Below are 20,930 nucleotides of genomic sequence, written 5' to 3'. Positions count from 1 at the left end.
TTGTCAAGGAAGTGAGTTTGTGTTTATACAGGACGTACCGCCCCCACCTACCATCAACCAATCATGTCAATGCGGAGCTATACATAGCCCTCCGCGTTGTTACAACACTTGGGAGGCACATAGCAATGCGGTACAGAGCTCCATTTGGCCTCTGCATGCCTCTGGAGGCTCCACAATTGCATCACACTTTCCATATGGAGCCTCCGACCACATTTTCGGATCAGGTATAAATTGGCTTTTAGTCTAGGCCTCAGCAATGGATTAGTTCACTGAGATGGGCGCAAATATATATACAGTGCCTTCGGAAAGTATTCAGACCCCTTGACTTTTACCACATTTTGTTACATTACAGCCTTATTCTAAAATGGATGAAATAAATACAAATCCTCAGCAATGTACCCCATAATGACAGTGAAAACAGGTTTTTAGAAGAAAAAAACCCACTTACCTTATTTACATACTGTAAGTATTCAGACCCTTTGCTATGAGACTCGAAATTGAGTTCAGGTGCATCCTGTTTAGAACCACCGAGACTCTTCTTAGTGGTGGCTGCCCGGCCAAACTGAGCAATCAGGGGAGAAGAGTCTTGGTCAGGGAGGTGACCAAGAACCCAATGGTCACTCTGATAGAGCTCCAGAGTTTCTCTGTGTTGCAGAAGGACAACCATCTCTGCAGCACTCCACCAATCAGGCCTTTATGGTAGGGTGACCAGACGGAAGCCACTCCTCACTAAAAGGCACATGACAGCCCGCTTGGAGTTTGCCAAAAGGCACCTAAAGACTCTGACCATAAGAAACAAGATTCTCTGGTCTGATGAAACCAAGATTAAACTCTTTGGCCTGAATGTCAAGCGTCACGTCTGGAGGAAACCTGGCACCATCCCTGTGGTGAAGCATGGTGGTGGAAGCATCATGCTGTGGGGATGTTTTTCAGCGGCAGGGACTGGGAGACTAGTCAGGATCGAGGCAAAGATGAACGGAGCAAAGTACAGAGAGATCCTTGATGAAACCTGCTCCAGAGCACTTAGGACCTCAGACTGGGGCGAAGGTTCACCTTCCAACAGGATCACGACCCTAAGCACACAACCAAGACAACACAGGAGTGGCTTCGGGACAGGTCTCTGAATGTCCTTGAGTGGCCCAGCCAGAACCCGGACTTGAACCTGATCGAACATCTCTGGAGAGACCGGAAAATAGATGTGCAGCGACACTCCCCATCCAACCTGACAGAGCTTGAGAGGATATGCAGAGAAGAATGGGAGAAACTCCCCAAATACAGGTGTGCCAAGCTTGTAGCGTCATACCCAAGAAGACTCGAGCCTGTAAGCAGTGTCAAAGGTGCTTCAACAAAGTACTAAGTAAAGGGTCTGAATACTTATGTAAATGTGATTTCAGTTTTTTTATTTCTAAAAACATGTTTTTACTTTGTCATTGTGGGTTATTGTGTGTAGATTGATGAGTAAAATAATATATTTAATACATTTTAGAATAAGGCTGTAACCTAACAATTTTGAAAAAGTTAAGGGGTCAGAATACTTTTTGAAGGCACTGTATATTTGTTACTGCTCGATTTAAAAACAATCTCGGTCAACCAACAGCCTAATGACCAAACAGTCAACCAGTTGACTAATTGGGGTCAGCCCTATTTGGCTGTCATCTATTTTGTAACCTAGTCATTTATCTGCGAGTCTATTCAAAGCTTCAATGTCTTGCAAAGCCATATGGTATACCATAGGACCTAGTATAAAAGGATATAAGAGGTTCCAGTGTTTAGTCACCAGTATAATGTAAAGCATGATATTTCAAGTATGATTCTGAGGCAAAGGTTTTAATTAGTTAAAAACAAGATCCTGCAGTTGCTTGGGAGAGCTTAACATGCACTCTCAATATCAGAGAACCAAGGATAGTTTTTTTTTCTCCCAATGCTGTTCTAGTTTTACTCTGTGAGCTATTATTTTGTTCATTTCATTCCAATTGGTTTCTCATTTTTGGTTTCCTTGTTGAAGTGAATTCAAATGGAATTTGGAATGGTTTGCGTCACCAAGTGAATTGACATGATCTTGAGCACAATCAGGATTGGCTGCTAGCCCGCATTGAGTGATTAAGTTGGTCGGGAGTTACTGGAGGATGCAGTCATGTGTTTCTTATAGAGAAAGTGCTGTCTGTGGAAAGTGAACAGGCCATTTTTTTTAGGTTGTTTGCTGTAGGACAGAATGTTTTCAAACAGGAATGGATAATCTCCTTAGCCTGGCCTTTGGGTAATGTTTATCCTGTAGCCCACTGCCAGTGAACATTGCGCCTTGTAGTTAGAATACTTAGCGGTGCCCTCAGGTTGTGAGGTGACTGATTTCCGATCCATGAGCTGAGGCCACACTGTGCGGTCCCTTCTGTCTGAGTAACCAACCATTGCTGGCCCAAATCTTGGCTGGCCACTATCTTTTGTCAAAGCTGTAACAGTGGCAGGAGATGTCATGAAAACACCACCCAGTGAAGAACTTGCAGAACTTCCAAAACAAAAAGAAAGATACCTGCGTGTCAACTGATGTGGGCCTCAACCAAACCAAATGCAGAGATTAGCATTTGTCTCGGTTGTGAGTCTGAGCTGAGAACTCCTGTAGCCCCTGGCTGTTAAGGCCCAGAACAGTTGCAGAGTAAAGTACTAACTTACTAATACATGTAAATGAATATATGTCTGAACGTGTCTTTATGAGGCGTCTACCTATGGATGCGCCATGAAGCAGGGGAACATGCCCAGAGCCAGCGTGGCGCCGACAGCTGTAATTAAAGCCGCCCAGGAGGAGAGGACATAGTTTGTTTGCCAGTCATCAGAATACCTTGACTGACACATGTTTGGCTGCCACTCTTTACTGATCATTGTAGTGGTTAGGGTTGTCATTTAACGCCGCCATATCGAGTAGCCCTCCCTTTTTTGCTGTCTCTCTTAATGTCTCTCTCTACATAACTTAAAAGCATGTCTAATATGTATTGGGGTGCACAATCGTGGATTGATTTGAAAACCAATAGAAGAGTCTTAAAATGTATTCTATAACTCACAGGCAGCCAGTGCAGAGACTTTAAAACCGGTGTAATGTGTGCTCTCCATCTGGTCTTGGTCTGTACACTTGCTGCAGCATTCTGTATGTTTTGCAGTTGACCAATGACTTTCTTGGGTACACCAGACAGAAGAGCATTGCAGTATTACGCCGCTGTCTGTTCTGAAGCTGCAACGTAATTTTGGCCATTTTAGTTTCTGAGTGAAAAGTTCTGTTACCGAAATCCCTCATTTGTTTTATGAAAAACATTCCCTATTCCCTCAACCCTGTAAGCATCGTATGCATGTGACCAATCGTGCCTGACCTATAGTCTATCATAATCACATCAGTAAATTGGTTATAACAAAATCCGAACACAGTAATGGCGACAGAAAAATGGATCCCGAGGATGTGAAAAAGAAAAACGGGGACAGCCTTAGTTAAAGTTTTAAATGATCTTAGAGCCAACTATGGCTGAACCCATTTAGTCGACAGGTCGATTGTTTGGTCGATAGGCTGTTGGTCGACCAAGATGTTTTTGGTCGAGCAGTCGCAAATATTAATATTAATATTAACAAAATGTTTGTTGGTTTCTCAGGAGGGAAAGTGGAAGTCAGATCTGTGGAAGACATTTGACTTAGTTGTGGAAACGACTGAAGATTAATAAAAAGGAGGGTATATGAGCGAGTGTTGTGTGTATTATGTGCCAAACAATTGCTGTTAGATTACAATATATATTTTTTTAATGACCATTTAGAACAGTGTAAACAACACTAAATAAGTGTACCAGAGAGAATGTCTAACGGGGGAAAAAAATATATAAAGCCTTTATTACAGCAGACTAAAAACAGTTGCATGCATTCGTGAATTGCGGTTTATTTATTGTTTAGGCTAATTATTCAAAGCTCCCTTCATTTAATTTTAAAACTAAAATGCTTGACTGCATTTCACAGCATGAATGTCTCGTGTGCCGTGTGATGGCATGAATGAATGAATGAATGATTAAGGTAGAATATATATTGAATTATAGGCCTAATAACTACATTACTTATTATTATAACGATGATCATAATAATAATTGTAATTATAACAAGAAGGAGATCACGAAAAAGGAGGCTATAGGAGTGAAAGCTACGTGCATATTATGTGTGACAAACAGGTGCTGTTAGATTACAATATTATTTTTCTGCCTGTTTGGAACAGTGTAAACAACACCAAATAAATTATAAGTAATACCAATCTGTTCTAACATTATTTTAAAAGCCTTTATTACAGCATAGCAAAGATTAAAAACAGCCGAATCTGTGAAATTGCTTTTTGCAACATTTTGCTGTTGCATGAGGCTTGGTGCTCACGGAAACAGTAGGCTATTAAACAAACACTCAAACAGGCAACAGAAGCAAGATCTGTCTTATTTATGTAGATATATATGGGTGATTTCTAAAGCCAGGCACATTTAACAGTTAGGCTATTGATTATAGACCTAATTAAATCTCCTCAATTTTCTTAGACAATTAGGCTAAGGCAAGCGCTGTTTCCTCGTCTCTGCTGCCTCCGCCGCTTTGTTCTCAATCCCAATTTGCTGGTTAACTTTGCTATTATGCACATAACAACATAGGGAAAGGCACCAATTCAAGGAAGATTATGGTTCAGAACCGCGGACAGCGACCGTATCCAATGCGGGAGAAAGCGCATTTGTTATAAAATAATATTTGATTGATTAGTGTTGCATCATTATTTTTTACATAATATAACCGTATACAATTTCAGTATCACATGTCTTAGAGTGATGGACTGTGCCATCCCTGTGGTCTCCGCAATGGATTAGTCCACTGAGATGGGCGCGAATCAGACAGGTGTCTTTGGCACCTTGACAAAAATTAAATATTTGCGACTGCTCGACCAAAAACATCTTGGTCGACCAACAGCCTATCGACCAAACAATCGACCTGTCGACTAAATGGGTTCAGCCATAGTTGGCTCTAAGATCATTTAAAACTTTAACTAAGGCTGTCTCTGTGCTGTGGTGGGCACGGAAACCAGATTGGATTTTTAAAATAATTGGTACTTAAAAAATAATTTAGCTGTTTCAAAACCAATTTCTCCAGAATTTTGCTTAAGAATGGAAGGTTGGAGATGAAAGAGTTGAAAATTGCTAAGAGCTGAAGAATCTAGATGACTTTTCTTCAGAAGGGGTTTCACCATAGCAGTTTTTAATGCATTGGGGAAAGTGCATGAACAGGGAGTGATTTAACAATAGCTTGCACTTATTCAGATATGCAATTAAAAAATGTTTCAAAGACGTGGTGGGGATTCATTTTCCCTACATTTCTTAGGCACTGAGCAAATTTCAGGTCTGCTGAACACAAACTTGAGATTTGTGAAAAGTCTGTGAACACTGAGGCTGTACTCGCTTTAAGTTACAGTTTTAAGTGGCCATGTAGGCTACTGTGGCTATTTGATCATAATGTAGGCCTACCAGGGTGTCTTACAATAAAAAACAATGGAGTAAATGCATCCCATAACATTTTAACATGGAAATAGCTGTTCTATCGTTCAGCCTACAGTAGCAGCCAATGTTTGGTGTTCAATGTAGGACTACATTCCATGAGACTTTTGGAAGAAGAAGAAAAAACATGCAGGGGCTTGACATTGACCTGTGTATCCACTTGTCCTTCAGACAAGGAATTGACTGAAAATGTTGTTGTGTTGTTTGATGCAAGAAACCACTTTACAAAATAAAATGCATTATTATTACCATACCATTATCACAGAGAATCAGAAAAATTTTACTACCCTCTGCCTATTGGCTACTCAAAATACAAAACTGCCCATTTAAGAAGAAGAAATATGCTCTTTACCTGACTCTCTTCAAAGATGTCAAGAAATGTATACGTTTTGTGCTCTCTCACCTATGGCTGACTACAAATGATCTATAACTGAGCTAATGACTCACTAACTAGCAACGGAAAAAATGTGCACACATGGCTACATGCAGCTCTCGCGTTGATCTCAAAACAAGCGCATCTACTCACGACTGCTCATGCTGTAAACACAGTCCAGTTCAAAGTTAATGGTACAGATCAATGGTCTATTTGCTTATAGACCTACTGCAGCTCTGATTGTTTATGCCACACCGGTCTGTGTACAGTATGGGCTGAGCAGTGCTTGTCAATGCAATAGAATCATACACCGATGCGTTCTGCCTACAACACAATCTCTTGCATAGTTAGATTTGTTTCGGTATGCTGCATTGAAAGTGGCTAATATTGTGTGGATTCGATCACAATTGTCACAGTAAAGGGAAATGTAGATAGTGTTAACAGGGAAAACACTAGAACAGTGGTCACCAACCTTTTCTGAGTCAAGATTACTTTGAGTCAAAATGCAAGCCGAGATCTACCGCTCGTAAGCCTATGCAACATTAACCAATTAAAAACAGTACTTTAGCAATGAGGTTTGTGCAGTAAGCTATAGGCCCAATACATTATCACCGCATATTGGCTTTGCTTGAATTGCCCTGCCAATGCATTGTTGTTTGGGCAATTTAAAAATATATATATTTCAAAATTTAAGGTAGGCCATCTGATCACACCGGTAATAGATCCGTTGTTGTATTACTTGTGAAGCACAGCTGAGTGAGCATACATTTAAATTATTTGCTTTTTATTTTTATTTTACTGGGCTGATGGTCAGTCTTAGCAGAGGGAGAGAGCAGCAGACTGAGGGTCCGCCTCTCAACATCCCTCCGTTCTACATTTCCTCCAATGACACTGGCCAAAAAGGTACTTCGTCTTCCAACTGATGGCAAAACTCGAGTCGCACCACATTATTTCTGCCTCGTGCACAAATTCATGTTGTTACTCCTATGAACAGAGAAAGTGAAATATTCCTTGATATTGAAAAAAGACCCAAGCTGCTAATAATAACAACAAAGTAAAGCTATAGTTACACTTCCCTACTCATTAATTACTGCTGCAGTGCTTGTTTAGGCACTGAGTGGAAATAGGAAGAACGTGCATTTAATGACTTATAAAAGTGTTGAATGCAAAGTGTTGACAGTGCTGAGTAAGAACTTAAACATTAACTGACTCATAAAAACAGCAACACTTTGCTGTATTTGTTGACAGTCTCTCTCTAGTCTTGGTTTTAAACGTTTTGAAATCTCACAGTATCAACTTTGCTGTAGCTTTCTTTTATGCCTGCTACGTTACTGTGGACATGGTCATCTGAGCCATACGATCAGTCAGCGGTAGGTTTATAGTGCACCTGATTTGCTCTCTGGGCCGCCGGGAAGGCAGAGTTTGTACCTTCAGACACATGAAATGGTTCAAAATGGCAACAGTTTTCCTACCTGGCATGCAGGGCAGCTGAATCGGGTGCACCTACTGTCAACAACCCGAGACAACAAAAAATAGGAACACAACTATCTTTTTTTTTTTTTTTTTTACAGAAATGTTCAAAGGGATGTGCAATGTCTGCTTTATTTGAATATTTACCCATCTACCAATAGGTGCCCTTCTTTGTGAAAACATCCCAGGTCTTGGTGGTTGAATCTGTGTTTTAAATTCACTGTCGGCTGGTGGACCTTAAAAATAATTGTATGTGTGGGGTACAGAGATGAGGTTGTCATTCAAAAACCATGTTAAACACTATTATTGCACAGAGTGAGTCCATGCAACGTTTGTGACTTGTTAAGCAAATGTTTACTCAAAGGGGTTGAATACTTATTGACTCTTTTCATTTTTTATTAATTAGTAAACATTTCTAAAAACATAATCCACCTTTGACATTATAGGGTATTGTTTGTAGGCCAGTGACAAAAAAAATCTTAATTGAATCCATTTTAAATTCAGGCTGTAACACAACAAAATGTAGAATGTCAAGGGGTGGGAATACTTTCTGAAGGCACGGTATGTGGGTTTTTGGTAAAGGAATTACAAGGCACAAGGTAATATTTCTTGAAGTTACAGAAAACAATTTCTCCAAAACTAAATATATGTTGATATTAGTTGGCAGGGGTCTTTACGTCAACATTATTGTTTTTTGAAATATTTCTGATACCTTTTAAGACTTTTTCTAAGAGTCCTTTTCCATCTGAATCCAGAAATCAAAGCCTTTACTTATGCCTAATTGTTAAGATGGACAATTCATTTAAAAAAAAATGTGGATATGCCTTCATTTCCCCAAAATATACACTCTTAACTTTAATTTAATACCCAATTTGATATGCTCCTATGAACTTCACATGTTGGTGTTCATGGATCCTTTTACATGGAAATTCCCAGCTCTGGAGGGCACTGTTCTCTGCTATGTATCCTTTCATGACACTAGCAAATTGTGCCTGCAGCTGCTCACTCACTCAACGATAGAGTGCATTAAGTTGTCGTTTATGTTCTCACTCAACATCCATTGCCCATGCCATGATGAGTGATGTTCAGTTTCCTAATGTCAAAGATTTATTTCATATGACTAAGATGTATTTATAATCACAATAAACCATGTTATCTGATGACACTAACCAACCAGGTCTTTATTTTTTTCTGTTCTTCTCTTTCAACAGGAGACTTACCTCAGCACCTGCAGGTGATGATCAACATTCTTCGCTCGGAGGACCGAATCAAACTGGTAAGAGACAACACACACACACTTCCCCACAACCCTGGCCAGTGACTAACCACCTGGCACCATGACATAGTCAACCTGCCTGAATGCTTTTTATTGTGTACTAAAGACTTTATTTTTTTTATTTCACCTTTGTGTACTAAAGACTTGTTTGCTCACTGTAATTATTAGATAATGAGAACATGTTTGAACTCACACAGAAGAGCATTACCAAGTGTTTCCATGGTGTCTGTGAAATGGAGAGTTTATTAGTTTATCTACCACTATGTTCTCACACTCCATTGGAATGATGCCTCCCATGTATTAACAAACTGTTTTTGACTGTGAGGAGATTACTTTATAGGATTGGAGTGTATGTGTGTGTGTTACGGTTGGACTGTGTGGGTGTTATGCCCATGTCTTGTGCGTGTGGAATTACATGATGCAGCAGCCCATGTGTCCCTGCAGTCAGACTGTGTGTACCCTCTATGTTCAGAATCAGTTTGTATGACCTTTTTATCAGATCACATGTTGGGAGAGGTGCGTGGACAGGTAGGCAATGTAGCCTCGTTGTTTGTGAAAGAGTTGATGAAACTGTCACGTCCCCTGCTACAGGCGGTGCGGCTGGAGAGTGCCTGGTCAGACAGAGTGCGTTACATGGTGGTGGTGTACACCAGCGGACGACAGGACACAGAGGAGAACATCCTGCTGGGCATAGACTTCAGCGACAAGGACAGGTGTGTATGGGTCTGGGCCTGGGCCAGCTCGTGTGTGTGTCTCTTTCCTCACTTACTATGGTCGTCCTTGATGCCAGCTGTTAGACCCTTGTTGTTGTTGTAGCAGCATCTCCATTTGAAGTCAAACCAGGTGTGTTGATCTGCTGGGAACGTGTCTTTTGGTGTTGTTCCCAGTAAAAGCTGCTCTGTTGGCATGGTGCTGCCTCTGTGGAGTGACACCAAGATCCATCTGGATGGAGACGGGTGAGCAAGTCCCCCATACACATACAATTGTTCTGTATCTGTGACCCCTCTTTCAGACTACAGCCCCCTGCTATACACTCTGGAGAGAAACAGCTCTGTTTGCTTAACGCTGTAATAACTGGAATACCTGTAACTGGAAAAGCTGGAATACCAATAACTGGAATACCTATAACTGGAATACCGGTACAGAAAAAGACACTGAGCTCAGCACAGGCTAATGTGCTAAAATTACTTTAACCTCCACATGTGTTTTGATAGAGAGTTATGTTTTAGTGGTTACTAGGTATGAATCAGTGTGTGATCAGGGAGAGTCATTGCCTGTCTTGTGTCTCCCTCAGGGGTTTCAGTGTGAACACAGTGAGCCGGAATCATGTCTTCAAACCTGTGTCTGTACAGGCCATGTGGTGAGTAGACACAACCGTAGGAATGACTGCTTAATACATTGTTGTTAATGAAGCAATCCCACATCAATACATTGGCTGCTGAATTCATATCAGACCACACGGTTGAGGCATTTCAAAATACTCTGCCAAATACTGGTGTAGAGATGCAGGTGCATGCATCAATCAATCAAATGTATTTTATATTTCCCTTTTTACATCAGCAATTGTCACACAGTGCTTTACAGATACCCAGCCTAAAATGAATGCCATTTGTTCATGTGAATCAGCTCATTACCCATTAAATGCCTATTGGTAGAAAATTATTATACTGCACCAAATTTCTCCCAGAGTAACAAAGATGGTTGATTAAAGATAAATTGACCCACTTTGACCAGTGTCTCTTTCTAACCCCTGTCCCAGGTCGGCTCTGCAGATCCTCCACAAGGTGTGTGAGGTGTCCCGTAGGTACAACTACTTCCCCGGGGGCATGGCCCTCACCTGGATGGGTTACTATGAGAGCTGCATCGCCTCAGAGCAGAGCTGCATCAACGAGTGGAACGCCATGAGAGACCTGGAGACCTTGCGGCCTGACTCCCCCACCATGTTTGTCGACAAGTGAGTCTACAGAAATAGCAAATGGATATGAAATAACGTGAATAGTTTCACACAAAGTCAAACATGTAGAACGAGATAGACAGTATAGGAAATGTGTGATGGTCTGCTGGTCCTGACTGACCCATTGACTGAGAGTAGAGCAGTGTGCTGATGAAGCCTCTGTGTGTCTGTCTCTGCTGATGCAGGCCCACAGAAAGGGAGCGGACAGAGTGCCTTATCAAAGCCAAACTCCGTAGCATCATGATGTTCCAGGACCTGGAGAACGTTACCTCTAAACAGGTAAGCAGCGGGGAGGGATGAACTAAATGCACACATTAGCTGCGTGCCCTCCCTTTATAGTGCACTACTTTTGACCAGGCCAATAGGGCTCTGGTCAAAAGAAGTGCACAAAATATGGAATAGGGTGCCATTTGGGACAAGGTATTGAAAACAAACATCTTTGCATTACAGCCTTAACTGACTTGTAGTGTAGTCTTCAGTCAATTTCGACCAGACATTATTTGATGTATTTGAAACTGTAGTCAGGAATATTACAAGTACAAATGGTAGAATATCAAATGGTTGGGAGTTGATGAGTTTGCTGTCCCCTCAGATCCGGACGGAGCTGGAGCAGCATATGAGCTGTAACCTGATGCAGTACAAGGAGTTCATCGACAACGAGATGCTGCTGATCCTGGGCCAGATGGACAAGGCAACACTCATATTTGACCACCTCTATTTGGTTAGTCACCTGGCAACAACTCCTTATCCAGAACTGCTTGGAACCGCTCAAACTCTAGCTTGGTCCCAGATCTGTCTCTGCTCTTCCCAGCTCCATTGCTGTCATTGGAATGACAATAAGTGAGAAGAAGTTGGCATGCTAGCACAAACAGGCTGGCACTCAGGCTACTCAAACTCTGCTTAATCTGATGAATCAAGTGCATTTCATAAGTTTTCTCATTGTTTGAGGTCGAATTATCTATTTGTCTCAATGAGATTTGGCCTGCTGAAGCCATGATATTTGGCTGATAGTGCTAGAAAAAGTTGTACTCTGGAAGAGCAACATTTGGACAGCCATAACTGTTCAGCATGTGGAGGAATTGACTGTGTGTTTATGTGCAGTTAAGTCTGACATTTTTCCACGTTTGTTTGCAGGGATCTGAATGGAATGCCTCCAATCTGGAAGAGCTTCAGGACACTGGGTAAGTACAGCCTTTTGCTCGCTTCCAAGCATTTCTATTCCATAGAGTGAATCCGTTATTGGCTGTCATGTCTCCAACACTGTCAATGGACTTTTTCAGAGGCACTAAAGTTGTCACGAACATGATTAGTTGTCACGAAGGTTGTCTCATCGATTAGAACATAGATTAGTCATTGGTGTGAGTCAGAATATTGTGGGAGTATTATGGGGTAGTGTCTGTCTCTTCACCAGGGTGGGCTATATCCTCAACGTCACCAGGGAGATAGATAACTTCTTCCCAGGAACATTCTCCTACCACAACATACGGGTCTATGACGAAGAGGATACAGACCTGCTGGCCCACTGGAACGAGACATACAACTTCATAGTTAAAGCAAAGTAAGTCATGTTTGTCTCGAAACAGGTAAGAGGGATGGAAAGGACAGAGATATTGCGAGGGATAGAGCTGATAAAGCAAGCTATTCTTTACCATAACACACTCCTGTATAATCCTTTTTTTTATTCATACGTTGGTATTACATGTATCTTCTTGCTGTTTCACTTGAGGTACAGTAATAGTAGCTTACAGAGAACTGTGAGTGACTTGACTGGGGTGTAATTAGGGTAATTCGAGGCAGTGTAGGACCAAGTCTGTGACCAAAGTTGTCCTAGAGAAGGAAGCTGAAGATGGTTACCACTAGCAACACAAAGGCTGTCATTACCTTTGCCACAGACAGAGAACAGTCATTTGAGTGACAGAACTGGCAGAGGATTCTAGTCTGATTATCCTAACTACTCTACATTCATGGTGTTAACCCTACCAGAAAGAACCACTCCAAGTGTCTGGTCCACTGTAAGATGGGTGTCAGCCGCTCAGCCTCCACCGTTATTGCTTACGCCATGAAGGAGTATGGTTGGTCACTGGAGAAGGCCTTCAACTTTGTCAAGCAGAAGAGAAGCATCACACGGCCCAACACAGGCTTCATGAGACAGCTGGCTGAGTACGAGGGCATCCTGGACGCCAGGTACAGTCACACTCGACTACACCCTCTGTAATTACCATAGCCCAGATCAACTAGGGTAGCCCAACAAGGGATCAAAGCACTGAAATAGTGCCCTAGGTTATAGAGTTTGCTGTATGTTCTATGTGTATTATCCAAGCATATCTCCCATGCTCCTCCTTGCCCCCCCCCCCCCCCCACCTCTTTTGTCCACTTCCAGTAAGCAGCGCCACAACAAGCTGTGGCGTCCTGACCGCCCCGACCCAGACTGTGACCTCCATGAGGGCCAGCAGGCCCAGTGCTGTGGGGGGGAGTACCCAGCGAACCGGACCCCTGAGCCGGGGATGTCCCCCTGCTATGAGGAGGCTCTTGAGGAGAAGGGGGCGGCATGTCCCCTTTCCCCCTGCAGGATGATCAGTCTGGAGGTGGACCCCGCCTACAACAACTACTACTTCCGCAGGCTGTCTGACTCGGCCCTGGACAGTGACCCCTCCACGCCGGTGCGCGCTCCGCCCCTCCTGGACATGGAGCGGGTCTTCATAGAGATTGAGGACGTGGAGCGCGACGCCCTGCTGGATGACGAGGCCTTTGAGGGGCGAGAGGGCATGCCGCTGCCACACTTTGGGCTGGCTGGGGTGGGGACGGCGGCCCAGACCTCTTGCCGAGGACCAGAGCCCCTGGAAGAGCTGCGCCTGCGTCTGGAGTTCAGCACCGTAGAGGAGGAGGATGAGGAGGAGGTTCAGAAAGATGAGGCAGAGATGGAGGCGTTAGCACAGCCAGGAGGAAGAGTGGGGAGTGCAGGAGGAGGTGATGGTGATGGAGAGGTGGAGATGGTTCAGGAAGAGGAGGGAGAGAAGGAGGGCAATGGGCTGGACCTGGTAACCCTGAACCAGAACTCCAACAATAACAACCACTTTAATAACCTGTCCAGCCTCAATGTAAGTGGGAGCGGTTTTCATTATGGTGACTTCTGTCTCTGTAATATACAACCAATTCATATGTATATATAATAGCTCATAATAAATAGATAACTACATTAGTAAAGAGTAATGATTATTCTTTGTTTCTGACTACTTGTTTCCCCTCTGTTTAGGACACTGCTCCTTCCAAACCCGCTCACCCAGTCAAGCCTTCAGCTCTCTCGCGATCAGACAACAAGCCCAGCCATAACATGGATTCACTGACCCAGGATGCTGATCTCTGCCTTAACCCCACACACCTCCCCAGCGTGCCCAGTGTCTCTGTGGAGGTCCCAAGTGCCACTCTCCCTTTCCCACTTACCTCCCCCGACACACCCTGTACCCCCAGCCTGCTGCACCCCTGTGGCCCTCTGTGTGACTGTGCCAACTGTGCTGCTCCGCCCTCTACACCTCTGCCTGATGCCCAGGACTCCCCCTGCTCTCTGACATCTGAGGACATAGCTGGTGAGGCCAAGGGTGAGGAAGGGGAGCTTTTAGGGGTCTCTGAGCCTCTCCCTGTCCCAGAGCTGCTGGGACTGAACCTGGAGGAGAAGAGGCCGGTGGTGGCCTGCTACGTGGCCCAGCAGCAGGAGACTCTAGTGCAGCTACAGAGGTCAGGGCTGGTCCGCCGGAGGGCAGAGAGGCTGGAGAGGCTGTCAGGTCTGTCCCAGGAGGGGCTTCATCCCTTGGAGCCTCTAGACAGCCCCCACTCAGGAGCCAGGGAGGGCCCCAGTCCTGTGGAGGTGGAGTTCTCAGCCTTCCCAGAAGACTTCCCCAAGTCCTCCACACCATGCCCAGTGCCCCTAGAGCTGCTGGTGGTTCCTCTGACTAACGAGGCTCTGCTGGGTGCAGTGGGCTCTGGGGGGCTGACGCCCAACTCTTCCCCCCATGGCTCCACACTGACACGTAGCTCCAGCAGTGACAGCATCCGCAGCGTCAGGGGCAAACCCGGCCTGGTGCGCCAGAGGGCTCAGGAGATCGAGACCCGCATGCGGCTGGCCGGCCTCACCGTGCCCTCAAGCCTCAAACGCTCCAACTCACTGGCCAAACTGGGCAGCCTCAACTTCTCGGCTGAAGACCTGTGCTCCGTCTGCTCCTCGGATGCAGGCACCCTCCTGCTCCTCTCTCTTTCCCCAGAGCCAGGCCTACAATGGGAGTGCCCCTCCACCTCTTCCTCCACCCAGCCCAGAGCACACAGGGACCAGACCACCCCAGAGAGAGCACTGTCCGGGGGTCCCAGGAGCTGACAGGAAGGATGGAGGGACACTCCTCCACCCATCCCTCCATCCCCCAATCTGAGCTGGGGAGGGTCACACAGATTTTGGAGAGGGGAGAGGGACAGTCTTAAAAAACAAATGTGTATATAGAATTATACATGTATAAATAAACATTTGAATAATATAAATATATATTAATATAAATCCACATCATATATAAGGAAAAATAAACAGAATCCAAATATTATACCATAATCCAGACGGTATCTTGGTTGAAGGCTGCTCGGTATCTTGGTTGAAGGCTGCTCGGTATCTTGGTTGAAGGCTGCTCGGTATCTTGGTTAAAGGCTGCTCGGTATCTTGGTTGAAGGCTGCTCGGTATCTTGGTTAAAGGCTGTTCTTGCATGGAGCGCAATGAATGTGTGCGCAAAGATGAACCTCATACAGAAGACCTGGTCTCCATCAGGACTTAAAGTGGTGTTCATGTCTGGTCCTCTGCCTTTCTAGCTGTCCAGAGATCAGAGTTACAGCTTCATCATTATCATAATCATTATCATAATCATTATCATCACCATCATATACCCTGCCTTTCACAAGCAGATACATTTTGTTTTTATCACAGACTTTATCATCACAATTTGTTGTTTACTTTTCCATTGGTTAATGTTAATTGTGGTGTATTTTGATTAAGTGCTGCCTTAGTCAGAGTTGATCATCAGATGATATTGATTTTGCGCTATCATTGGGTATAGAGCTCCCGAAGTTTCACCATGTACTGAAAACAAAGGGGAGAAGTGGGTATAGTTGTCTGTGTTGTATTTGTCACTGCTATCTTGGGTTCAGTAAGCAATATGAGACGCACATAGACCGTAAACTTGTCATAACACAAACAGCACCATTAATTCGGTGTGCATCATGTATTTTGGGGAGAAATGTCGTGATAGGTCAAATGTATGTGACATCATCATATCGGGTATGCTAAAATGTTTTCTTCCTCTTTTCACCTCAGTGTTAATGACTATCCGTTACAGGTTGGAGGCTGTTACGATATTAGAAATGTATTTAAAAAATCATACAAGCATAGAATCTAGCTCCTCTGCTTCTGAGCCTGCGTTGTATTTAGGTATTTGCATAAAAAAGTTAATCAATCAGATTAATTTTGGATGAGCCAAATATATATATCAGAAATCATTTTCAAACAATTCAGATCCCAAAACATAGAATACAAAAACAAAAAGACCATAGCCCCCTCCTGTAAGTACTGCGGTGTGATTCCACTTCTGTAAGAAAAGTAATTCCTTCGTCCTAGTCCCCTCCATTTCTGACGCTTTCATGCTATAATGTCCTCCAAGCTTCCAACATGTCCCCGTGTCAAAACATCCAGGTGTCATTCCAAGAATCTTCTGGGACCATTCAACCTCTGTGACACCGCGGTGAAGTGGTGCTTTTCATTTTGTTCAAGTAGTTCTACAGACCCCGCTCTTGTCAGGTGAGAAGTTCACATGCTTTATCATAGAGATCCTACATCTCTACGGGCTGTATGTTGTATCTATATAGGATCTCTACAGGCTGTATGTTGTATCTATATAGGATCTCTACAGGCTGTATGTTGTATCTATATAGGATCTCTACAGGCTGTATGTTGTATCTATATAGGATCTCTACAGGCTGTATGTTGTATCTATATAGGATCTCTACAGGCTGTATGTTGTATCTATATAGGATCTCTACAGGCTGTATGTTGTATCTATATAGGATCTCTACAGGCTGTATGTTGTATCTATATAGGATCTCTACAGGCTGTATGTTGTATCTATATAGGATCTCTATGGGCTGTATGTTGTATGCAGGGTAGTCCGTAGTTGTCTGGTTTATAGTCTTAATATGGTTGTCTCCTGAGCCCCCCATACTGTACCTGGACTCTCACCTGAGATTCAACAACAGTAGAGTACATGAGAATGATATGATGACACAGCCAAAGGGGCCGGAGAAAGCCATTCGCTTAACAACATCTTGCAGCTCCTTTCTACCCTCCCTTCCCAACATGGATTAGCCTGTGTCTAGGCCTGGATTTACCCGTGTAGTTGTACAGGTTCTTTCTGAGACTGGCTACACTGAACACTAATCTTATTAGGGGTAGCGAAGTAGTAGCGAAGCTGAGAGAAACCCTATTGTATTTGTTGCCGTTCATTGTTATACCGGTTCTTTCCGCAAGGAAAAGTAACATGCAAATTCCTGTGTAATGGTAGGGCTGAGGAGGGTACAACTTGGCATGATGGGAAAGGCCCATAGTCCACACCGTCTCATGTAATGCCACGCCAGGGCCTCATGGTGGCGCTATATCAAGCGCTTGAAATTGCACAATTTGAAAGGTCATGCGCCTTATCCCATGTGACCTATAGTCCTGAAATTCAGTACACAGGTTTCTCTCCTCACAAGGAACACATTTTCCTCAAGATCCCATAAGGTCCGCTATGATGGATTTTCTGCCATTTAGAATTTTTTGAAAAACACTTAAATTAAATCTCCTCCGGAACCACTGGGCCGATCAGGTTGAAACTTGATTTATAGCATCTATGGACCAAGGTCTCTCAATGCAATATTTTCCTGGCTAGCATCTGAAAGAACATGAACCAATAAACATTCAAGTGGGCGTGACCTGGCACATAAATGCATAAAAATCTGACACGGTTATTCATATTGTAACAACTTGCTATACATGTTCAAAACACTGTCTGAACTTAACGTATGCAAGCACATTTAGATCGACCACACAGTGGCTAAAATGGGCACATATTTACATCTCTTGATCTGTTTGACTTAGTCGTGAAATTTGGCACACATGCTCAGGGAGGCGAGTCTAGCTAAACTGTAGAGTATGGTTCTGTTTGGCCGCATGGGGGCGCTGTTGGACATGAAAAATAATACATGCGAGCTCATTGGCTTATAGCGGCCATATTGTTTGAGCTAGAGTCTTATTTGAAGACGTGTCTATAGATGCTAAATACCAAATTTGGTGCTGATCGGTCCAGCGGTTCTGGAGAAGATGTTTAAAGTAGTCAACATTTGAAAAGGTCCAAAATACATCAAAAGTATGTTGCATGATCTGTTGGATTTTGAGTTCTGATATTTGGAAAGCGTGGGAAGGAGTACAGAAGTGGCTCGCCCTAGGGTGACGTGTTTAATTTGCTCTGGAGTCATAGCTTGAACCCCGGCATGGCTGCTTGCAGCTATATGTTAAACTGCTCTCAGTCAGGTTTATAATTTGAGCAGGGAACTCACAGGATTCCCCACCTCCGTAACTTCTTTTTGATCCACGGTTGTCTGTAATCATGTCCTTTATTGCGTCTGAGAACTGAGTTGTGCTGCATAATTGAATTTGTGAGCAGTTGCATTGGGAGTTGTACAAAGTCTTCTTTAGGTTCCAGAGAACGTTTTTCTCTGATCTTTCCTCTGAGGGTCACACCATTCCTCATGCATGAAGTCACAAGAGCCATGTGCCATTTCACTTCCATCATTCTTCTTTCTCTCCCTCTTCCTGTATCACTACTGCTGTTCTGAAAGTGTCCCACTGACTATTTCACATTCTATGTCACCCAATTCATTCCACTCAGCTTGTCTTCATCTATAAGTGAAAAGAATAGAGGTTCTTTATGCAACATCTTGCTACTTTGCCATATGTTTTTTTACAAAAATGTTGCAGTCAAATATTTTGTTTTGAAATGTTTTTTTAAGTTCAGTATTTGTGTGTTTGTGCATGAGAGTGGTTACATGGTTACTGTGAACTATTTATGAGAAGTGAAAATAAACTTTAAACACATGAATAGGTTCATATTGCACATGCATTTCTCCCACAAGTATGAGAGCACATGAAGTATGTACTGTATGTTAATATGTATGTACAGTAGTTGATGATGTTACAGAAGATACTGCTGTATAGTACTGTTTGTATGTGTCTGGTAACATGGAGAGCACAGACTTAATTCTTCCCAATGACTCCAGTTCCTGTGCGGACACACACACTGTTACTGCAAGCAGTGTCCTTCCAGTTTTAATCAGTTGTACTGTGTGTGTGTTTGTGTATGTATGTACATATGCTATTTTATTGAAATGCTGTGTCAGAGATGCCTGTTTTTATTTTTGGTTCTATTGGGCACAACCCATACAGCCACTTACCGCTGAAATCTTGACCTCAAAGAAAGTGTTCAATTAGCTGGCACATTGCCTGTCTACCCAGGGTTCTCCCCAAAGAATGTAATAGAGGCGCTGTGCCACCTTGTGGACTAGCTGCGCCACTGTAATATTTAGTTTTTAAGTCAATTAAAAATAAACATAGTACTTTATTTGTTATCATATATGATTTTTGGGAGGTCTAAATTGCAGTAAATGGCAGTTACAGGTGTTAAAAAAATGCCAAAATTCCTGGGGAGAACCCTGCTACCATGATAACATTTATGATGCACTATCAAGGAAAAGATACTGTGTAAAAGTGTATATTTGTTGTGGCACACAGAAACACTGATGTGCACATATACAGTACCTCTGTACTGTAGAGATGGCTCTGTAATGTTTCTCCCCAGTTTACACCCTTGCTGCTTTCATTACAGGATGAGGGTTTAGTTGCCGTTTTTCCTTCTCTGCTGTACAGTAGATCTCAGAAGGCAGAACGATGGATGTGCTTCCCAGGTGCAAGGCCAACATCTCTGGACAGCAGGGCTGTCCTATGGTGTGTGAATGTGTGTGCAATCATGTAATATGCACACTGGTTAAAATGTGAGTGGCAATCTGGTCCCTTTTAAAAATGTATGCCAACCTCTGTTGTGGGGTGTGTTCAGTGTGGCGTCTGATGCTGCACACAGTGCAGATGGCGGTCCTTAGTGGTATATGAGTGTGTGAGCCATTAGTCCACATCCATTTAGGTTTGATTTATGGACACACAAGTGCCTTAGCCGGGAGACCAGAGGCATAGAGCAGTGTGTGTGTGTGTGTGTGGAGCTGCCAGTATTTCAGAGGGTTTGGATGGAAGGGTAGATGCATGATGGGACACTCTGTGGCAAGACTTCCCTTTCGCTTTAGTAGAACAATGGCCTTGCATTTCGTTTCAGTTCTTTCATTGTTGTTATTTCTAGTAATAGACTTCGATGTGAAACAAGAATCTGAAACCTGGTGTTCCTTTATTTTTTAACCTTCTGGTACATTCTTTGATTTGAAGAGGAATAAAACTGAATCTCCTCTTCTCTTCCTTATCACGTTCACATGTCCATCAGGGTTGCCGAGACGGGATCTTGACTCCAAACTTGTTTGTGCCCTTTAAATGTGGAAGAAGACCAAAGTTCTATCCATGGGTGTTGTCACTAAATAGAGACACCATTGAAGCTGTTAAAAGATACAAAATGAGAATCAGAATGTATTTTATTTATGTGTGTCTGTGATCTCTGTTACATCTTATGTATTGCACTTTTGGGAGAAACAGAAGTGATACAGTGGAATCATCCGCATTGTGTCATACCGATAGATGAGTGTTCCTATCACTAATGGTTTATGAAGCTTCTCATAGGCTTAAAGTCAAACCAATTTGGCAAAGATCACAGTGATAGGTTGCTCCACAGTTTTTTTTGTTACAATTTATCTTTTTTTATATTGAAGTATGCAGTAATTTTTTTGTACTGTAATTTTGCTGTAGTTTGAATGCATATTGCACTTTTTTTTAAAACATTTGTTAAAATAATGTACCGTATGTGTTTATGAAAATAAATGTTTTTTCATGCTATCACAGTATTACATTTTTCTTCAACATTTTTTGTTGTCATATCTCCAAACTACTACTGTTTGAGACATTAGATCCACAACATAGCCTTTGATCTGCTAATTCACAGACAAACAGTTACACAGCAGGGAGAGGAGGCATGTGGTATCACAATCCCTGTCTTAGGATATATTTAATTTCTCCTGACATTGAACATGAAGTCACAAAGAGAGAT

The 20,930-nt window shown here is 43.0% G+C and overlaps 1 protein-coding gene across 1 annotated transcript in view; it reads left to right on the top strand.

Moving 5' to 3' along the window:
* Positions 1-20,719, top strand: part of LOC120026358 (protein phosphatase Slingshot homolog 1-like) — a 66,125-nt gene extending 45,406 nt beyond the window's left edge. Inside the window, exons 4-15 of the mRNA XM_038971234.1 lie at positions 8,595-8,659; positions 9,251-9,372; positions 9,547-9,615; positions 9,954-10,019; positions 10,419-10,613; positions 10,799-10,892; positions 11,206-11,334; positions 11,748-11,794; positions 12,025-12,171; positions 12,597-12,797; positions 12,994-13,711; positions 13,867-20,719. Coding sequence (XP_038827162.1) covers positions 8,595-8,659; positions 9,251-9,372; positions 9,547-9,615; positions 9,954-10,019; positions 10,419-10,613; positions 10,799-10,892; positions 11,206-11,334; positions 11,748-11,794; positions 12,025-12,171; positions 12,597-12,797; positions 12,994-13,711; positions 13,867-14,979 — 2,966 coding nt within the window. The 3' untranslated portion in view covers positions 14,980-20,719. The remainder of the gene's footprint in view (positions 1-8,594; positions 8,660-9,250; positions 9,373-9,546; positions 9,616-9,953; positions 10,020-10,418; positions 10,614-10,798; positions 10,893-11,205; positions 11,335-11,747; positions 11,795-12,024; positions 12,172-12,596; positions 12,798-12,993; positions 13,712-13,866) is intronic.
* Positions 20,720-20,930: the final 211 nt, after the last annotated feature.

This window comes from Salvelinus namaycush, chromosome 1, assembly GCF_016432855.1.
Source record: "Salvelinus namaycush isolate Seneca chromosome 1, SaNama_1.0, whole genome shotgun sequence".
Lineage (NCBI taxonomy): Eukaryota > Metazoa > Chordata > Actinopteri > Salmoniformes > Salmonidae > Salvelinus > Salvelinus namaycush.
The sequence above is the reverse complement of the archived record's forward strand: the minus strand, read 5'-3'. Positions and strand labels throughout refer to the sequence as shown.